We start from the raw sequence: 23,146 nt of genomic DNA on the forward strand, positions 1-23,146 counted from the left end.
ATGAGTGCAAAACTGAATATTTTTTCCTAACTTTGGATTTTTTCAGTAAGTTTTTTTGGTTTTTAAGCTTTGCATAAAAATTTTTTCTTAACATTATAATAACAAGTATCATCGTTTTTATAATAACGCATGCACAGTTCTTGCAGTTGAAATTCTAGAAAATAATTTTTATTGAACTATATTTAACAAAAAATCTGAATCTGGCACAAAATTTTCTCTCCAAATTCGGGACGTTGGGTAGAAATCCCATGGTGTAAAATCTTTCAAGTTTCATAGTTTGTTTTTTTGCTAAATATTTCCTCATTTATAATTCCGATTTACGAACACGTATTTCTATACACTTTCAGCTACCTCAGCATACTTTTTGTAATTGAGATATTAAAATATACCAAGATGCTGCCGAGCTTTATGATAGTTAATAAGATTATACATTTATATAATCAGATAATATGATTATACAATTTAAAAAAAAATGTTGCCTGCAGTATTAATGTTACAAGAGATGTAATAAATGAGTAGTTAAATTACGATTAAAGTTGCTTTGGAAAATATAAGATAACGATAACATTCAAATACGAATTACAATTCATTAATTAAATTCTTAATTATTTTATAACAATGATGAACAGTGTGCCAAAAAATATTCAAAAAGTATTATAATAGTGCTATTAATATTTGAATATTTTAGGAGTAACTTTGAAATTTTTGTTGGATATAATTCAGCCCTGTCTCAAGACAAGAATCAAGCTCAAGTAAATACCTTAATATGTACATTGATTTTAAACCTATTATAACGAAATTTTCGTTTGTTATCGCAATAAGGCGTATTTTGCTTATTTAACTAATGAAAATATTCTCAGATTGTCTGCGATTTGGTTATATACCTCGAGTAAATATTTGAGCCCATGAAACAAAAGCGTTGCTTTTCTCATGAGTATTATGATTAGACTGATCATATATATTATATGAATAAGTTAGGCTTATTAGAAGGTTAAAGAAAAGATGATTTTATTTGTCCTAATTGCTATTGGTATTAACTTTTCGAAAGTGAAAATTATGTTTACGACAGAAATTCTTGTTTGTTGACGTATCAAGTCATTCTTAATCATTTGACACCGAAATTGAAAAAAGGATGTGCATGTATGAATGAGTATATGAGTAAATGTACCTAAATTTGACCTTTCGTCGACCTTTTCTAAAGAACGGCTGCACCGATAAAAGTTTAAAAGCTACTCGATGATGCTCGATAAAGACTCGCATTGATTAATTTCGTGAGACGATCGGTTGAGCCGTTTCTTTAGAATTAGCAGAAAAAAGAAACATTTTTTGTTCACGTTTTTGACAAAATGCCTGCACCAATTTTGGAATTTTAAAAACTGTTCGAAAGTTGTCAATTAGTAATCGTGCTAGAAAACACAGCTCATAGAACATATAGATCCTTAGAGAATATATATTTCGCAAGGTAGAAAGAAATAGCGTATACGTAAAATTTTACTATCTCTTCAAATTACTATTGAATTTACTTTTTCACCTGCAGGAAGTATATATTTCGAGTTATTTTCAACAAAGTTGCGTGAATCAGACCGAGTAAAGATATCGTCGCGGATTTATAGAGTGACTAGAGGATATGTAATCGCTCTCATGAGTTAGAGCTCCCAGTACTTCGAAGGATCGTAAATTCGGACAATAAAAACTATTCCGCTAATGGTCCTGGAGGAAACGCTTGTTGCTTGATAGCTCCGGTGCGTTGTAGGATGTAGGGTAGCTGGGTAGGGGTCCGTCAGCCACGTGAGGTAACAATATCATTCCCGTCCTCAACCTACGTGGTCTCATGAAACACGGTCTGATAATGCTGGAACGCTGATGAACGACGGCATGAAATCAGCTCGTCTTCGTGTGCACGCTTTATGTTTTATGCGTCTTCCCTAATTACGCCAACAGTACTTTTTATCTCACGGGCTTTTCGCCAAAATGCTTTAGAAAAAAAACAACATTAAAATTTTGACTTGGTACTGGACTATAAACATGACTACTTTATTTTCTTTCGTCTCGAGCAAAAAAATAATTATTTTCTCTGGTGCTAACTAATAATCTAATTTATTCACTAATAAAATGATAATTTAGTCTTCTTTCAAACATTGTTAAAGATATAATCCGAATACAATTAATATATGTAATATAGAATTTGATTGATTGATTCCTATTATTTTTTAACAATATTATTTTTATGTAATAAATGATACATAAATTAAGACTCTTATGTGGTTGTCTTGAAAATTTTGTCTTGGAAAGTTATAGTCAGTTATAACAAGGAGTTGACTTAGATTGCTACCAGGAAAAATGTACTAGAAATGCAACTTATCTAAAAAAGAAATGCGTAAATAATGAATGAATATATCAGGAAGAATTAAAATGTATCAACTTTTGAAACTGATTTTATATCGAATGGAAAAACAACTACTGAGTTGTTTTTCCAACATGCCCTTGTAATATACAATGTTCCTTTTCGGCCGACTATTGTAAATTCATCAAATTTACTAAATGTCCTTTACTGGATAGTTTTAGATAAGAAATAATAAAAAAAAACTTTTCAAACTGTTACAATCAAAATATATCAAGGTTTATAGGGTTAAAATATTTTAGAATGATCGTTATTAGGTATTCTATTCTGTCACCATACAAAATTCAACAAAAACTCTCAAAAAAAGTTTTATTTATTAGTTACGAAGAAACAACCCAATCTTCACTGAAATATACTTTTATACTTATAAAAAAATTTATACACCTATATTTAATTGAATTTCTAGCCTTTCAGTTTACTATGTATCCAATATATGGATAAGTTGAGTCAAAATAATACTTGTAATGGAATTTTTATTTTTATAAACTAAACACATGTTTCATTCAATATCTTATCAGAAAGCTCATTCTGTTATTCACAGAGATACTCATTATGAGTCGATACCAACGATACAAAAGTGTACCCACTTTTAACCATTTCTCTACTAGTGTCGTTCATGGACAATATCCACAACATTATCTGTGTATACAAGTGCCGTCTTTAGATAACATCCGCATGACGTGTTCTGCATACGAGTGTCGTCCATGGACGACATGTTTTGTGTCGGTTTTTGGTAATTACAATTTTTAGTTTATTAGAAGCGCGAATTCTGAATGTTTCAACACATTTTCATTAAAAATGATAGAAATATATTTATAGGCTATATCAGACCTTTAAAAATAAGTAGATTAAATAAGTTGGTTTAGTTATTAATAGTATTTATTTGTTTGATGTTCAAATACTTTTGCCTGGTCCGTTCAGTACTGTCACTTAGGAACACGATGTTCCGTACAGCAACGACACTACTGCGGAAAACACTCTCTTAGAGAAAGGAAGAAAAAAAAAGTAGTATATAAACGAATAAATGAATACTTTGCCTGTAAAATGGGGCAAAAGCACACCTCTAAAATAAACTCGGGCATAAAATATATTTCATAGCTAATTTCAAACTTATTTCTGTCTATTCCCCTCAAATCAACCAATGAGATTATTCTTAACAAGAAACTAATGTTAATGTTACTTTATCTTTTTTATATATTTGAACACATAACTATGTGTTCTATTTTTTGTTGTGATGCACGTTCCTCAACCTAATATTTTCTAGTAGGTAACCTAGTATTGTTTCTTTTTCTCATTATCTTAGATATATTTCTATTAGAGATATGAATATAATATATCATTCTAAATAATACAATTGATATCACTACGCTTCTGTGAACTGAGTTCAGACTGAAAATTTGATCATGCACCCTGCTTTATAATGCACTAAGTCACATCGCATACATACGAAAGCAAGTCATATACAGTTTCTCAGTTTAATCGATGATGTATAATTGAATTGGCTGCAGCATCAAATACTGTGGTAACGCAGTAATACAGTTGATACAAATATATTGTTGCATGTAGACACAAATTATATATATATATATATATATATATATAATATATATATATATTATATATATATATATATTATATATATATATATATAAGCAAGTAATTTGTAATCACTTACGAATGTGTAAGTCTATCAGTGCTTCAATAGATTTGTCTGTACCTTCATGTATGCCCTTCGCTACTTGTAACACAAAGTGTATGTAAACATTTTATTTGCAACTTGCAACAAATAGCAAAATTTGTTAATTTCTTGGCAATAACAACTTTGAGCACTTTTAGGATTGCAACGTTCGTAATTTTAACTAACAAGCAGAACCTGCGCGTTTCGGATTTTGAGGAAAATTGACATAATGGTATATTTTATGCCCAAACTGACCGTGGCAAAATATTAGAGGTATATGAAAAGCGGGGAAATTATAAAAATTAATTGAAGTTTGCATTTTATCAGCGCACCGTACACATGTTTTTAAGAATTATCCAGTCAATTGTTATATTATAACTCAATTATTATTTATAACTATTGTGACAGTAATGTACTGTGTTTCTATTACAGTCGTAATAGAATATTTTACGATTTTAATATATATTTTTCAGTGCAGATTTAGCGATTTAGTGCTACTGTAAAGAATTATGATATAAAATTTTAATCACTATTTAATTTTGTACACATTTCTGTTGTTGGTTTATTCAAAATAGTTGGTGCCAAAACGTGAATTAGTGGGTAATGCACGATTAAAACATTTATACTACAAATAATTGCACGTTAAATTGAATTCATCATACAAAAATAAAAGCAAACTTGTAAAATTAATATATGCAATAAATAATATATAAATTAATAATTAATAAACATAAATTTAAAAAAAAAAAAATTATACATCCGATCATCTTTAACTCTCTTACTTATGAATCCGAGCGCAAAAGTAGGAGCAAGCGCCTAAACTGACAAAGCTTCCAGGTCATATTATTAAAAAACATTGTAAATCTTTTTTTTTAAAAATTGAGTTAATTTTCCTAACTAAACCACTCTCATAGGCCTATAATATTTTATACCACTCAGTTTGACTAACAACTTTATCACTATGCCAAGTTTCATCAATATCACAGAAGAGTAAAGCTGAGGTTCTTCTTGTGAGTAAGCAATAAAGTTTAAGATTATAAAATTTGTTAATTTTAAGGAAGGTAGAATGAAAAAAAAAAAGAATGGACATTTTTAACTTCCCGTAGGAAAAATCGAAATTGAAAATTTTTGCATTTCTTCACGTTTTGAAGGTTTCTGAACATTTTGGCATACCCCAGAAAAAATAGATGTGTGTGTATGTATGGATACAATTTTTCGTCCACGTTTTCGGGCGCACGGATTAACCGATTTGAATGGTTCAAAAAACATTCGATTCCTGTTGATTAGGAGATGTGATGATTACTTTTTGGCAAAAGCAGGTCCAGCCGTTTCGGATATAAGAAGCAAAGTATACAGAAAATAGAAATCGAGTTTTTGAGAGTTCGGAGCATCGGATTTGAATGATCCAAAAAGCATTCAATTCGTAATGCCCTGGAGAAGTGGTAATTAGTTTTTGGCAAAGGTAGGTCTAGCGGTTTTGGAGATACAGAGCTAAATGTGCAAAAAATGGCATATTTTGATAGAACTAAGAATCTGATTTGAATGATTCAAATAACTTTCAGCTTGTCTTTACAAAAATTTTTTTAAATATTTTTTTTGTATATCGAAAATCTTCAGATTTTAATTGTAATTCTGACTTAAGATCTAATATACTTTAAACAAATATTAGACAATGTTACAGTATTTTATTATAATAATCTATTTGAAAATGTTTAATATTCATCGAATATTTTGTTACGGTACAGGAAGTTCCAGCAATTTGCCTTAAGGCACGATGCCATCCAAACCACTAGTTCTAATTTATAAACGTCTTTTTTCTCAAATAGTCAACCTAAAATAGTTACAAATCTTTTTCATAAAATAAAATCGTTTCCTATACGTATAACAAATATTTTACAATAAATAGATTAGTCGACAGAATCGAATGCAAAAACTCATTTCATTCGTTCTTACATATATTACGGTTAAAAGTAGAAGTAAGAATAAAGTTCATCAAATAATACGCCTATTATTTAGTTCAAAACTGTACTTCAAATACAGAACAAGTTTCCAAAGGCGAATGATTTATTCCTATATATGTTCTTTGCAAAATCGATACCCATCTAAGTATTACAATTCCTTATTCATCATATTACCATGAATTTGCTACCCTCACCCGTATTGTAATTGTAATTAAACACGTAGTAGAATAAGCAGATAAAAATATTACGTAGCAGTAGATTTTAATTTTAATGCGCATTAACATAATGTAGGCGGCAGGTAGGCGAAATTTCTCACAAGATGTACTCGTATATTGCACTGCTCGGCGTTCTTTGCCAAGAAGAAACACTTTCGTGCCACGATGAGGTATCGGTAACCGCGTTCATTCATAAATTAGAAGTTTTAGTGAGAATTTATAGTCCCCCTGATGTGCATGTCAAGACACTACGTGTGCTACGTCTACGCCTTCGTAGCATTTATAGCACTCAAAAGTGCTAAGTTTTATTATATTATACATATACATATATGCACACATACACACGCACATATATATATATATATATATATATATATATTGTATGATTCTGTATTTGATGTTGACATATGTATTAACAAAGTCTAATAATCGGGCATAACATCAATCAAAACATGAATCAATTGAATCAATCAATTCAAAAATTTATTTTAAACCCATACGTTTCGGCTATAATCCTAGCCTTCATTCAGTGGAAACTAAAAATAAAATTAAAAACTAAAACAATTGAATTAGAGTGAAAAGAAAAAATAAATTAGTAAATAGTACTTACAATTAGTTAATCTTAGTGTTAAGTTGGAAAAATTTTAATAATCCATAGTATCAATATATATATATATATATATATATATATATATATATATACATATATATATATATATAATTAGGTTTTTTTGTTCGACGTTGAGACATATCTAGAATAATGATTTTCAGCCAGTCGTCGAAATAAAAGGAACAAATAAAAACAAACATTTATTTTTAATATATGTTTTGACACGGATTGTGTGTCATTATTCAGCAATTCTTTATTAACTGAATCTAAAAAATATTTACAAAGTTTTCAAAAAAATAATAAATATTAAATTATTTAATTAATAAATTATTTAAAATATTTAATTATTTTTGAGACAACGTCGATCAAAGGTCTAATTTTAACAAATGGCAAAAAAAAACTTTGAAGAATGAACGACTTGTCGTAGGCCGTAATATTTTAGTATGATCTACAAGACTATGGTATCTACAGTCAAAAAAATCATAAAAATCGTCTTTTTTTAAACTTTATTACAAGAAAACGGCCCGGCCAATCTTTACCAAAAACTAATCAGCACGATTCCCAACCAATATCTTTCGAACGGTTTTCGAATTTTCAAAATCGATTCAGAATTGCGGGCTAAAACGTAGACGAAATTTTTCTCACTTTTCTGCGATTTACAAAGAAACGGCTCGGCCGATCGCCGCACAAAACGCTAGACCTCATCAAGATACATCGAATGGCTTTTAAATTTTTGAAATCGATCCAGCCGTTTGGGAGATTTACGACAAAAAATCTGTTTACACACACATACTATTTCCAAATTTGATCTCATTGAATTCAGAATGGCTGATTTTTTTATGAAAATATAAACTTCTCCTTCAGGAAGTTAAAAATAAATGACAAATAATAATAAATATAACAAAATAACAATATTAAAAATAATGAAATAAAAAATGATGTAGTAAAAAAAATCTGATCCGAAATTTGGCGAAAAACATATCTCGACTAAAAGCAGGATAAAATTTATTCGATTACTAAAATGACTATTACGAAATGTTAAAAATATTGCACATAAAGCTAATTTGCTGAATCTAATTTGTACACATGTGACATAACCAATAAACAATTCTCAAAAATACATTTGATTTACTAACAAGATTTTAAAAAAGTGATATGATCCATTATAACTTTTCTGATGACCATTAGTATGAAATATTTAAAAGCTATTGAGGAAAGTTCCATCACATTTTCGTTCTGATAAAACATTACAAAAGCGTTGTTTGATATGCAATAACTGTATGTAATGAAACTAAATATTGTAATGAACACATCAAAAATGCTCAAATTTACATAATAGTAATTATGCGATATGTCGACCTAGTTAACATTGATATATATAACATGTAGTGCGAAGTGAATAGCTTCTGTTTTTAATTTTGAAATCATTAAAAAATTATAAATTGTACAAAAATATATGTAAAAAATAAAAAAACATGTATCCTTTTCTAGAGTAACCCAAAATATGCGATCAGAATTCAATACTTAGCAACCCAACGGTTAACTGATCTATATTTGACAGATTTTTATTATCAAAATCTATCTATTACTCATCATATCCTCGTGAAGGACCAGTTTCACTTGGAAACATATTTTTGATCTAATGCGTATGTGTTTGCATTTTTTTAAGTTTATGAAATTGCTTGTATCTGAGGAAATAATAGAGAACTGCTAATCCTACATAAGATACAGAGAAGGATTACACTAGAGAAAAATAAACATTAAAATGACTATGACACAGAGATTCTTTTGAAATTTTTCAAATATGCGCTGAGAAGCTTAGCGCAGAAACTGATGCGACAGCAAGGATAAGAAAATACGGAAAAATTATAAAACTGATGTAATTCCAAAGAATAATTACTTTAGTCTTTGTAATATAATTGAAATAATGTTTTTCGAAATGCACTCAACGATGAATGATATGAAAAATACACTTAGTTACTTGTTTCCCTGTTATATGAACTGAAATTATGGTTTTAGGATGACTAGTTGTGAGTGGCATTTTGTCTAAAGACAATTTTCCTGTTTTTCCTCATATGTGTAAATAATGGACTTAACCGATGAGAATTAAGATTTAGCTACCTAGATAAAATTTTTACCTGAAAATTTCATATGAAAATGTCCAATTTTGAAGATAAAGTTTGCGCTTTCACTATACGTAATTGTAAAAATGAATTTAACATGTTTTCAAAATTGTTTTCTAAAAATGAATTCCAAATTTAGATAAATTTTTATAATCCAACCTCCAATCGTCTTATAAAATTAACGAGCTAGTCGTTACCGAGATTTATCAAATATGCTTTTTAAATTTTTAAAAACGATTCAGCCATTTTGAAGAGTCTAGGATCGGTTTACATATACACATTTTTCTAATTTGCTAACAAACGATTCAGAATAACTTGACACGCCGAGGTAAATTTTTCGTGAAAATTAACTTCTTTTTCAGGATGTTAAACCTAAAACTACACTTTTATGATAAAGAAAAAGATCCTACCTATCTAAGGCATAATTTCCTACTTTAATCCGATAAAATGTTACACTATATAATAATAAAAAAAAAGCGAATTCATTAAAAGCAATTCAAAGTTTTGTTTAAAATTGTAAAAGTAAAGTACTAGTTTTTTTAATTGCTAATATCGTAACGACGTACAATTAGAGTATGTTAAAACAAAATAAGTGTCTTTTAATAAGTGTAAAAATTTCTTTAAAACATAAATTACAGATCACATTCGCAAAAAATTAGGGCCTTTGATGTCAAAAAACATGATAAATTTCATTTATTGAACACAAACAGTCCTATGTTATGTCGTGACTTTGAACCTTTGCTCATTCGAGCGAATTTTTACATAGTCTGGATACCGATTTTTGTACGTTTTCAATTAAAATTAGAATATGAGCATTCATGTATGTACTCGAAAATAATAAAGTAAATTTATTTGGTATCAGATAGAAAATTCTGTTTTAGGCAAGTGGAATGTAAATGAAATTCATTAGTAACGGGAAATAGGAAATTAATATAGAATTTATTACAAATAATTGAGTGAAATATTTTTTTTTATTTAAAAACAATTGATTTGAACACAAGATTATTATTGCATTAATCAGTTCCTGAAAATTAAAATTTTCCAAAGAATTTTTTTTTCTAGATCTACATTTTTTTGAAAAATGTTTTTGATACTTGTTGTACGTTACATTTCAATAAAAAATAAATAATATAAATAAATGTAATGCAGTACTGAATAAAATATCGTTTGTAATTCCACTATGTAATTAAACTGTTGTTTTACGAAACATTTTCAATAACAAAATAAATAACTTTTTTCTCCGAAATATCGTGACAATATTGCCTGTTACTAAGTTTTCATTATCTCATCATGGTGTAATGGTTAAAAACGTGGGCTTACACAAACTAGTCCCGAGTTCCACCCCAACATTGGCCAGGGTGATATTAAGCAGTATGATATCAAATTTCAACGTGATGTGATAGGTTTCAAACAAAAATTTTCATGGCATTTCGTGGGCATTGCTGTAACATATACACGCCAGCATTATTCGATATACATATCTAACATGTTGTCACAAAAAAGAGTGGTTTACCACTGGGTTGCCTTTTCGGGAAAAATACTAAGTTAGGATGTACGATAGATAGCAAGTCTCCTAGAACATATTGTTCTGATCGCTGTTAAATTTTTTTTATACTATGTAATTATTGTATTATGGTGACTTTTGGACAAATTTGCAAACTTAGAGGGCGTCCATTAATCACGTGAGCGAGTTTTTAAGGATTTTTGGATTCTCCTCCCCCTTGGTGATACATGATGATAATCAAAATTACTCCCCCTCCCCCACAAACATCACGTGTATTTTTAGTTACGTGATAAAACTGTACATTTTTTCATTTTTTTTTGAAATTGTTTGATTCATTTAAAAAAAATCAGTTAAAAAATAAATATACGTGATATATTACTATACCCCTCCCTCCACCACGTGACATTTTGTGATTTTTTGTCAAACCCCCCTCACGTGATTAATTGACGCCCCCTTATGAGTTTGAATGTAATTACTCTTAAGATACACATTTGGAAATGCTGTTTCTAAGATTACAATTTCAAAATATGCAAATAGAATTCAATTATCTGCTTTCAGTATAAATAAATCTATGGGGGTTTACCCTTATTAAAAATATGGTAAATTTCATAACGCCAACTATTACCCACTTGATTCTCTTTGATAATGAATAAAATTTATAATAATGAAATACAAAAATTAATCCATTTTGTGATAAGCGAGTATTCCTTCGGCGCGATATTAAAAGATTTAATCAAATTAGCACGTTATTTCCGCACTCATAATCACACGAACTCGTGCTTGTACTAAAGATGATCCAATTAATATGAGCTGGAATAATTTATTTAACCACCCTGTGACGTTGTAATAATCAGACATTTACTATTTTATATAATAATTGTCATATTCACTATTTTATTAGTTTCATATTCATATTAATTATAAATATTTGTCACATCTTTAATAAAATTTTAAATTATATACCATCCTGCGGTTTAGACATTTTATTTTAAATAAACCAAAAATTTACTTATGCTTAGGATAAAATAGTCCCAAATAAAACAAAAAAATCATTTTTTTGCATAGTTTAAAAGTATTTAAAAATTTGCTTTATAGTTTGTATCATAAACAAATAAAGTTTTTTTTCGAGAATTTTGTGATAATGTTGTTTTGAGCAGTTGAAGTTAATGTTGATTTTGTGATATAATATAATACACGGAGTAGAAACTTCATATCAACTACATCAAGACTAAGACTTGGACACACATTGTGCAAGATCGATCTTTGGAGGTTGGGAATGATAGAGGATTAAAGGCACCAGAAACAGTAGATCATATCTTCTGGAAATGCTGAAGATTTGAAAATCAGAGGAAAATTATGTACCAAAAATTACGAAAAAATAGTCTTATATTATATAGTCTTTCCAGTAAACACGCAAATTCTAATATCCAGTAACAATGTTGGCATAAAAAATGGGGTAAAAAAAAAACCATATGAACTTTTACTCTAGCAAAGGTGTAAACAATAAAAATTAGTGAATAAAATAGTAAATCAAGTAAAAAGCAATTTTGCAATAGATAATTTAAATAAATAGTTATTCCAACTCTGCTGATGATTATTTCAGACAAAATACCACATCAAGGTTACATACAGTATTATCCCTGTAAAAAATGTACCCATAAAATTTATATTTTGCATTGGTTAAATAATGTAGCTATTATTTCGTGAAATCCTTTCAAAATTAGAATAAGACATTCGATCTGATTGCTTCCTGGCTATATCCTATATGGCAAAATGAACCAGACGACAAATTTTTGAAAAACAGCAAAAACATCTCATTTCTATAATAATAAATTGGACTGGGAGTTATAGTTGGTGGTTGATAAAATTGTTTTGGTTTTTGCAATAGAATTGCTCAAAATCAAATTGTACCGTTGTGCCCCGCTTTACCCTATATTTCATTCTTCTGAAAGTTACTTTGAAAATATGGAAATTTTTAGTTTTTATTTTTTTATATTTTAATATTTTCATAAAGTCTTATATAATATATAAGTTTTTTCCAATGGTACTTTTTAATCGACTACATAAAATGTTTGTTAAAGAGGTTCATAATTTTTTAATAATCTTTAAGAAAATTTTGATTTTTGTATAAAGGATTTTGTGTAACTATATCAGTAAAATCAATAACTAATTTTCAGTATTTCTAAATTATTAACCATTTTCAATTTTTTCTTTTCAGAGATCAATATGCAGAAAACTGGAAGCAAAATTGGACCTATTATGCTGGTCATTGCAGTGATGGTCGCTCTAACAAGTATGTGTGAAGCTGCACCGAGGCTGCACAAGTAAGTAAAACTATTATTTTAATTTAGGGGCCGATTCAGCCGCACAACAGTCCAATGTTATGGCAAGGCCATGTTACGCTTCAACTTCCATACATTATGCTACCGAATCATGTTGAATACTGTCAAAATGTCATGTATTTGCAATGCATTCAGACGTTTTACATATAAACTGTAACGTCACTCGTATGCTATGAAGAAGCTGAGTCAGAAAGACCCTGTTAACTAAGATCGATTTTTGACATTTGTGCGGTTTCTACGTTAAGTTTTTTATTTGACAACCTGCGAAAAATGCCTGACTGCACAGCAACCACATGGCTTTGTCAATATTTAGAACGAATTAGTACGGAATGATCTTCATAACATAGCCTTGCTATGACATTTGTCTGTTATGCTGCAGAAGTGGTCCATTGTTTTTATTTATTAAAATAATAACACAATTTAATGTCTTCAATAAACTTCAATTTATCTCCTTTTCAATAATCTGACCACTGTTTTCAGGGTTTGATACTAATTTTGTCTAAATTTATATCAAGCAGACTGGTATAAAATTGAAAAATAATAACATTGTAATATTCAAGCATATTACAATGTAATTAGAAAAAACAATTACTGGTTTGGCTGCTAATAGTCCTCTCCTTAATCAACAAAACAATCACTGATTGTTTTCATATAACAGACAGATTGTAATTTAAGTATTGAGGAAAATGATTATAGTCGATTTGTAAATAATATAACAATTACATTAGCTTATTATGCTTACATTTAAAACTGTGCTAACTTTCCACTATTCCATTACAATTATGTAGGATTTTATACTATTGTTCAAACACGATGTTTTATGATTGTTATTTTAATTACAAATTAAACTTCATTCCAGTTTTCGTATAATAAAAAAGATTTACCTTTATTAGTATGCAAAGTATAATGATTTTAATTTTAACTGCTTATATTCAACAGTGTGGCAAATTTCCATCATTCTCTTACAATTATGTAGAAACTTGATGCTGATGTTCAAATTTGATGTTCCATGAATGTTGTTATTTTGATTACTCATTAAACTCGGTTCCAGATTATCGTACAATTGTATGAAAATCATAATGATTTTATATTTAACTACTTACATTTAAAACTGTGGCAACTTCTAACTAGTCTAATATAATTATGCAGAAACTTTGATGCTGATCAAAATCGGTGTTCCATAATTGTTGTTATTTTAATTACTTATTAAACTCTATCCCAGTCTTTGAATAATGAAAGAAATTATTGTATATTTGTATAAAAAATATAACGATTTTACATTAACTAGCTTATATTCAAAACAGTAGCAACTTTCCACTATTCCCTTACAATTATGAAGAAACTTTGTCTGATGGTAATGTTCAAATTCAATGTTCCATGATTGTAGTTATTTTAATTAATAATTAAACTCTATAATAGTTTTCGTATAATACCCGGCTAGTTCTTCAAAATTAATAAGTTTCCTCTCATATTCCCAGTAGCTATATGTAAAATCTAGTACGTCAATAATTACGTTAAATAATTGGCTATATACATTATCCGGAGCAGAACTTATGGCCGAAGTTAAAACTAATTTATTGTTATTAAAGTTAAATCATTGATATGAATTACCTACTGGATATGGATTACTATTTGCAAGTATTATGGTATTACCTCTTTGATAGCATGTATATTGATAATATTAATATTATACATACAAATGAACGCACACAACATTTGACATTTAATTACTTGCATATTAATAAAATTATATTATATTATATATATATATATATATATATAACGGACATACAAAACTTATGTTTAAAATTTTCACACCAATATCTAGTTATTAGAAATTCTTTTATTGGGCGCATGGAATGCACCTATTTAATTAGATGTTAAACGAACACCATGTTGATGGCTCTGAAAATCGCAATCCTAGAGGCTAGAGACTGTATTGATTGATCTTGACAAGAAAAAAGGCAATACTCACTTATCACATTCTGTTATGAAGAATCCAAGCACAAACCAAATAAAATTTCACTATCACAAACTGCCCTGATCATTTCGGCATCTCGAACATACGACGATTATGATCCGGGATGCTTTGGCGTCCCGGGTCAAAACGCCTCTGTTGAGCCTGCTGCGAAATGCAGACACCGAATGAATTCGAGAGCTCGAAATTTGCCTTAACGTCAACTGTCCATAGACCAAAGACAATAGTAATATGCGTAGTAAAGATAAGACTTCGGTTTGTATACAAACCCGATTGAATTTGTATCGATATATCGATATGGTAGATAAAACTGCCCTCTGACCGATTGGTGTAAAAGTGTAGTTGATTTTAATTCTTAGCCAAAATATTTTGATGTCAGTATAGACAGCACAGTGCGGTATCTTGTAAGCAAATATTAAATCGGTCAATTCTTTGGTAAATGAATATTATTTTATTGCTACCGGCAAATTCGTTAGTTTCCTATTGAAAAAAAGTTAAAGATTTTTGTATTTAACTGGTAATTTCTGTGTATTTTCAGGTTTTGTACACAAACGTGAAGTCTAACCAAAGTTAATATTTTAACGTTTGTGACTTTTCGATGTTAATTTTTATGTGTGAAACGCTAGAACGAACTGCAAAGATTTAACTTTTTGACGTACATTGATATGAAAACTAATATAATATAAAATTCGAAATATTGGAATGAATCAAATGAATATATGAAGACTGAAGATAAATTGCTGGAACTTTCCGTACCGTAACAAAATGTTCGGCCAATATTAAATGTTCTCACACACACATCCATTTTTTGTGAGGTATGGCAAAATGTTCAGAAACCTTCAAAACGTCAAAAAATGCAAAAAAATTTATTTTCGATTTTCGGCCCATCATTATAACTACCCTACAGGAAGTTGAAAAGATATCACACGTGGTGGTCGCCCACCACAATCAAAGTATTTTATTAATTTCATAACTACCGGAGCGAGATCATCTAAACTAGAGTGCAGTGCCGCATTTAAAAACAAATATATATATATATATATATATATATACATATACATATACATACATGCGCATAGGTGTTGCCTCATGTGAACTGGCTTGTGATTTCGAACTCCCGCTCTAGATTACCTGTTATCATGCAGTAGTGATATCAATTTTCACTTAAAAATTGAGATGAAAAATGTTTTCTGTGGAAAATAGCCCATTCGGAAAATCTCCCACACTATTCTTCTCTAAATCAAGTTGAAATTTAACTCACCCAAAATCCAGTTGGAGTTTGACTCAGCTCACCGATCTGCCTTAGGGCAGTATTACCCATTATATATGCATATGCATAAATGTATAAGTAGATATACATAAATGTATATTTACATATGTAGATATGTGCGTAATATAAAATTCTAGCAGCCATACGAAATGACCGCAGTTCTAGATCGAAGTTGTAATTTAAACGATTTATGCAAAGGTCTGCCTAATCAAATTACTGAGGGCAGGCATCGAGGTAGTTTCTTTGTTAAATAATCACAAGTATTTCATACATATTTATAAAAGTCATAAATGACAAACAATTAAACAAATTTGGTGTTATTTTCTTATTTGTTGTTTTAAATAAATGAATATGCCTAAATGCATATACGTACGAGTAGATATGTGTATTCTAAGAAATCTATCTATAGTCATACGATGTGACTTTCTTTTATAATTGAAATAATTTGTGCAAAGGTATTTGCATAACCAGATTACCGAGGCAGAAGATATTGTACTTTTTATACATAATTGTAAAACAAATCGGAACAGAATGAATTTTACATATTTTTGATTGTTATGCAACATTTTACTTTAGGAGATTTGCAAAATATAATCATCGATGGACATCATACTGGGCCCTGCAAACAATATTGTCATATTGTTTTTAGTTGTACATTGGGATTTTGTGGTTTGGTTTTGTACAAATAAGAATTAATTAAAATGTTTGCTTCGTAAAAGTAGTATTTTATTAAAAATGTGACGTAAAAATGTCATGCATAGCAGATAATCTATAATTCAATAACTATAGATTTAGAATTAGTATAAAATGTAAGTAGTAAGATATATGAGAATTGTTATATCACGTGTATGTATATTAGAATGATATATTGAAATTATTGCAAAAGATGATTATAATAAATAAATATAAATAAATGTACTAGCTGACCCGGCAAATATGATATACTACATCGTATACTGAATATATAATTTAATAAACAAAACATGCATGACTTACCGAAACGCGCCCGCGCTATTAATCATCATTTTTTTCTGAATTGAGTCGAATTTTGACATTAAGACACTTATCAATTTTGATTCCAAAATCACAGGTGCATTTTGTCCAAAATTCATTCTAATCACTACACTTCTGCATAACAAAAATAAACAAACAGTACACATGAGTTAGAACTCGCCCATAAACGGTGATTTTTATGCTTTCGGAAAGTCATTGAATAAGTGTATATAGTATCACAATTTTTTTTTTATTAATTTATAACCCTGGTATCTGGATACTTCCTTATTGTCACACAATATTTTTTTGCACTACACAAACTGATAATCAAAATAACTTATTACCAGCACGTACTATAAAATTCGACTGTTACATATTTGTTACTTCTTTGGCAATGACATAAAATGGAATCTATAGTTGTCACCTATTTTGGAGCGAACTACGTGAACTTGCAGAGATGCACAACAGTTTCATACCTTTCAAAGCATTTCTAATAATAGTCATTATACTGAATTGCTCAGATATTTGTTATACACACTTTCTAATTTTAATTAATTCAATTTAACACTTTATAACTTTTTTAATAATTGTGACATATTGACAGGTGAAAAACCACAGGTAATAATTATTTTAAGACACTTACTACACTTCCACCTAACAAAAATTAAACAAATCGTCTACATGAGTATAATTTGCACAAATAAAGTGATAAAATAAAATTGTATTGTTACGGGTCTATAATCGTATGAGTTGGTAAGCAACTGTTAAAAAACCATGTGAGATCGACCTATTTGTTGTTTCTTTGGTAATGACGACAAGATGGAACCAGTAGTTATACTTTGGCGCAAGTTATATAACAAACAGGGGTGCACAACTATTTTATAACTTTCAAACAAGTTCTAGTCTTTTTACTAAATTGGGATATAAATTATCAATTTGAACATTTCTTTTTAAACTGACGGAAATCACAGAATTCTTATGATCTAGTTATGATGGTGATGAACAAAATTGAAAAATCAAATTATTTTTCTATTATCACTTTATAAAAAATATACTCTAATTATTATTTAAATCAAGTCAAACGTAGGTATTGAACAAATAATCTAGTATGATTTAGGATGGGAGTTCATATAGTAAAAAAGTACATCTGTAACTTAAAAAAAAGTGAATTCGCTCTTCCGACACTGCCATTACGAAACGATATTGCCTCTTAATAAACGCACATGGTCACAAAAGACGGCTATAAACTCATCATTTCAAGTGTTATCGTTAGGTTATTGTGTTCATATAATACTTCAGCTTTATAAATAATAATAAAATAATTTAATAACACAATAAAGTTATTATACATTTTACGAGAGAGTATAGGTTACGAGATTGTGCAAATATTATGGGAAGTAATTCTCGCGTTCCACGGTGCTCCTGTTTACTCTACATTTCTTTCGGCGTTTACTTTAAGAATTACCAAGAATATAATTTACTTTCCCTGTGACGATTTTGTCGTCAAGAAAATTTACATACAAAAACACCCACACACAAACAGAGTTACAGACACAATCACAAACACACACAATTGATAAAACGTGATTCGGTTAAGATCGTAAATATTTAAAACAATTACACAAATGTATAAAGAGTTTATTGTATGTGTTAACAGTACCTGAAGAAGGTGACATCCCGCATTACCGAAATGTAGATATTACTCATGAATGATTTTTTATTTAAAAGGCGTTTAATTTAAAATGCAATCATAATTAATATTAAATACTTCGAAAAACTAACAATACACATATCGACATTTTTAAGGTGAAAATATATTAATAATTTTTTTGCACATTTTTTTTGTTTTATATTTAATATGCCGGACTGCGCAGCAAATACACAGATATTCACAGTTTTTACTACCAAGAACTAATCATAACATAGCGTTGCCATAACAATGCTATGTTATGGTCTACTTTACAAGTTCAATTATTGTGATTTTTATTTAATTTTCAGCCGTCTAAACTACTATTCCGACATGGATGGCGAGCCAGATCCTTCTGTGGTTTTGGAGATGCTTGCAAGGCTGGGTCAAACTATCATGCGAACGCACGATCTTGAAAAGTAAGAACTATTTTCTGTATATTTATCCATAATATTTAGTTATAAAATATAATTCATTTAATTTAACATACACTCACGTATCCATTTTTGATGTAGGAAAAGTGAATATTCATTTATTTATTAATTTTAAATTCATTGACTACCACCAGTAACATATAATTTTAATTCAGTAGAAACTATAATAACATAATTATTAAGGGCAAATGCAACTAATTACGAAAACCATGCTATATAGACAAAATGGCATATGGGGTAGAAGATACTGAGATACAAATTTTTTAGAAGACAGTTTAGAAATAAATCGTTTGTTCTCCCTTAGAACATCAACACATGTTTAATTTTTAAGCTTGTTTATTTTAGCTCGCTTGATTTTTGAGTGTGATTTGTTTTGACTTGCTAGATTTTTGAGTGAGATTGGTTTTAGCTTGCTAAATTATCAAATATTATAAATCAGATGATCAAATGCTGACTCCCTATTGGTTGGCACAAACAAATCCATCCACAAAAATAGCGCACTTTCTAACTTTTCCATGATGACATTTTTCAACTTGACAACTAGCATGCTAAACAGCAAAAAGTAACGAAACTAGTGGGGTGTATGGCATCGTGCTTTAAGGCAAATTGCTAGAACTTCCCGTACCGTAACAAAATGTTCGAGGAATATGGAATGATTTCAAATAGATTTCTATAAATATTGAAACATTGTCTAATATTTATAAGAATTATATAAACTAAATTGCAAAGTTAAAATTATTTGTTTAAAGTATATGAGAACTTTAGTCAGAATTAAAAATAAAATCTGAATTATTTCCGACAAAAAAAAATTGAAAAAAAAATTTGAAACAATTTTTTTTTCCAAAACCAAATTTTTTTTAAAAACAAACAGAAAGTTCTTTGAATCATTTAAATCGGACGCTTAGTTTCCTCAAAAACTGCCATTTTTGCATATTTAGCTCTGTATCTTCGAAATGGCTGGGCCTGCCTTTGCCATAAACTAATAACCACTTCTCCCAATCATTACTAATTGAATGTTTTTTAGATTATTTAAATGGGATGCTCCGTTTACTCAAAAACTCGTTTTCTATTTTCTGCACTCTTTGCTCTTTATCTCCGTAACTGCTCCACGAATCGAATGTTTTTGAACCATTCAAACCGGTTGATCCGTGCGCCCGAAAACGTGACCAAACAATTGTATCCATACATACATACACACACACATCCATTTTTTCTGAGATATTCCAAAATGTTCAGAAACGTTCAAAACGTCGAGAAATGCAAAAATTTTTAATTTCGATTTTTGGACGATTACAATAACTTACCTACTTACCCTACGGGAAGTTAACAAGCCTCGCGTGATTTGGACTTTGAACGTGTGCTATTTTGTGGATGGATTCGTTCGTTCGAATCAATAGGAAAGCAATATTTTGTCATGTGGTTTGTCCTATTAGAATGTCTAGCAAGCTAAAACGAATCTCACTCAAAGCAAGCAAGCTTGCTGAATCGTGTGATTTGAACAGCTTGAAAAACTATCATGAAATTTAACGCGACAAAATCAAGCATGCTATCCAACCCAGAAAACAATCGTCGTATGAACAGGGCTTAACATAGCCTTGCCATAACATTGGTCAAATTTACGGCAGAATCGGCCCATAAATGTGTAAATTTCTAGGTAGCTTGTAAATGTTTTAATTTATAGCACAATTTACCTTGAATTTAATATAAAAAATGTATCTATTCTAAGACCTTGTTATTCTATTACCCTTGATTTCCTACGAATGTTGTGTTTCCAGTACCAAACGCGGACTAGATCTGGGCTTGAGCCGTGGCTATTCTGGTTCGCAGGCCGCCAAGCACTTGATGGGCTTGGCAGCCGCCAACTACGCCGGAGGTCCCGGCCGCAAGAAGAGGGAGCCCATGATGACCGAGTAAACCCTTCTTAGTGCTAGCTGCTAACGACAGCGCACCCGTCTTTGTATTGTTGGTTTCACATCAATATCATCGTTGCATTTATTAGTTTCTGTTAGCTCCAGGATTAGAGTTTAAAATGTATAAACAAATTGTGGATTTGTCAGTGTTATATTTTAAATAAAACCTAGCATTCAGCCTTCTTTGAATTGAAAAATTCATAAAGGCGCATGCGGTTTCTGATACATATCCCTCCAACAAACTTATAGTACAACTGTGTGATATTTAAACAGAACTTTAAAGAGCTTGATTGTTGTCCTTGTGGAATCAAGCGATATTTATATAATATTCTTTATACCTATCTATATGCACTCAAAATACGTTGACAATCCACAACAACTAATTAATTTAACTCTTCTTGTCTATGCTACGCTTCCTTCTATGGTAAATTAAAATATTTATTATTAACGCATAAATTTCAGCATGTGTGTACACCCAAAATAAAAAAAAATATAATTGTACCGACAAAGTAACCAACGAATACTTATAGCGACTAATGCGATATATGTTTGTGCAAAAATACATTCTGAACAACTTATAAGTGAATATCAATTATAAATGTTGATATCATGTATATATAAATTTACATAATAATACATATACATGTGTAAACATGTATGTGTTTATATATGTATATGTATTAAAAGTATAAAATTCTGTATTATTGAAATAGTCCAACTATTAATGTAGATGTGATACGTTTTAAGATTGTGAACCATTCAAATTTAAATCTAATAAAATGTAATCAAGAATAATATATTTTGTTGTTATTTCATATCATTTGAAAAAAAAAACAGTTTCAGACCAATTTAAAAAAAAAGTGACAGTCTGTATTTGGTGTAGCAGGACATTATAATATTATAAATCTAATAATGATATCAATTCTCGGATAAAATAAAAATATCATAGCAATGCTATGTTACGGGTATATAATTGTATGAATATGGTTCGAAATTCTATTAAAAGTTTCAAATCATTGATCAACTTTTATTGATTATTATTGATTATTTTTAATTACTCGATTTTTGAATTGCGGTACGGAAAGTTCCAGCAATTTGCCTTAAGGCACGATGCCCTAATTGCCTTAACTTAACTGACAGGATTCCACTTACAGTTAGTTGTATGATTTGTTAGTAACAAACTATCAAAAAGCTATGTGTTTGCTGTGCGATCAGGCGTTATACACATAAAACCTAACTTCACGTATGTGCTATCGACGAGACATCAGAAAGATGCACTTATAATAAAATTGATATCCGACGTTTGTGGGTTTTGTAGGTAGGCCCAGCAAATACATAATTTTCTGACAGTTTGTTACTAGCAACTCATACGAGTATAGACCCGTGACATAGCATTATCCTAACCTTTCTATTTTATTCGAGATTTAGCCACAATATCTATTAATCGTTTTCGGGTTATATTTGTCTGTTTAAAAAATACGAATATTTAAAATAATTTATTTATACTGTAATATATAATTATAATAAACCATTTTAAAATTAAATAACTAATATATAACAAATAGCTTTATAAATTTATCGCATCCAGAAAAATAGTATTCAAATTAAAACTATGGCAGGGTTTCAAAAAAATGATAAATGAACAGGACAAGTCTAATTAATAAAATAAATGTGTTAAAATACTTTAAGCGCATGCATTTAATTTGATTACTAAAAACGTCAGAAATTAAATTATAAATACTATCACGATATCAAATTTTAAATTTCATCATCTAATAACGAGTACCAGGAAAATTATTTATAGAAGCGTTGCAATTCAAATATCAAGAGCAGTGCAAACGTTTGAGTTTCAAATTTCACAGGGAATTTATGACTTATTTAAAATTATTTAAGATGTTAAAGACTGCGATCATTTTCTCAGAATTCGTAATAAGATAAATAACAAATTCCAATAAGGCTGTAAAAAGATAGCTTAAACAAATCAAGTTTGGTTAGGCTGATTAAGTCCTATTAAAGTTCTTTGTTAGGAAATAAGGTTAG

The 23,146-nt window shown here is 29.4% G+C and overlaps 2 protein-coding genes across 3 annotated transcripts in view; one reads left to right on the forward strand and one right to left on the reverse strand.

The window, feature by feature from the left end:
• LOC113377441 overlaps nt 1–14,854 on the reverse strand; it is a 49,601-nt gene extending 34,747 nt beyond the window's left edge. The window contains exon 1 of the mRNA XM_026617762.1: nt 14,810–14,854. The gene's annotated coding sequence lies outside the window, so the exon portion shown is untranslated. The remainder of the gene's footprint in view (nt 1–14,809) is intronic.
• LOC113377442 (diuretic hormone class 2-like) lies at nt 12,735–21,578 on the forward strand. Of its 2 annotated transcripts, none has more exons than XM_026617763.1 (3): nt 12,735–12,816; nt 19,074–19,181; nt 20,972–21,578. In XM_026617763.1, exons 1-3 carry the CDS (start codon nt 12,752–12,754, stop codon nt 21,108–21,110), a joined length of 312 nt encoding a protein of 103 aa, XP_026473548.1. In that variant the 5' UTR covers nt 12,735–12,751; the 3' UTR covers nt 21,111–21,578. The 2 variants fall into 2 exon arrangements, with proteins under 2 accessions (XP_026473548.1, XP_026473549.1); XM_026617764.1 differs by lacking the exon at nt 12,735–12,816 and adding an exon at nt 15,497–15,627.
• Nucleotides 21,579–23,146: the final 1,568 nt, after the last annotated feature.

This window comes from Ctenocephalides felis, unplaced genomic scaffold (assembly GCF_003426905.1).
Source record: "Ctenocephalides felis isolate EL2017-DRISC unplaced genomic scaffold, ASM342690v1 CF-g0.4_SCAFFOLD_01886, whole genome shotgun sequence".
In the NCBI taxonomy this organism is placed as follows: domain Eukaryota; kingdom Metazoa; phylum Arthropoda; class Insecta; order Siphonaptera; family Pulicidae; genus Ctenocephalides; species Ctenocephalides felis.

Bases quoted from the DNA above. Each gene is read 5' to 3' on its own strand.
- LOC113377442 (XM_026617763.1), top strand. From the start codon at position 12,752: ATGCTGGTCATTGCAGTGATGGTCGCTCTAACAAGTATGTGTGAAGCT. The intron at 12,817-19,073 runs GTAAGTAAAACT...TTTAATTTTCAG, and splicing joins GCTGCACCGAGGCTGCACAA to CCGTCTAAACTACTATTCCG. The intron at 19,182-20,971 runs GTAAGAACTATT...TTGTGTTTCCAG, and splicing joins CGAACGCACGATCTTGAAAA to TACCAAACGCGGACTAGATC.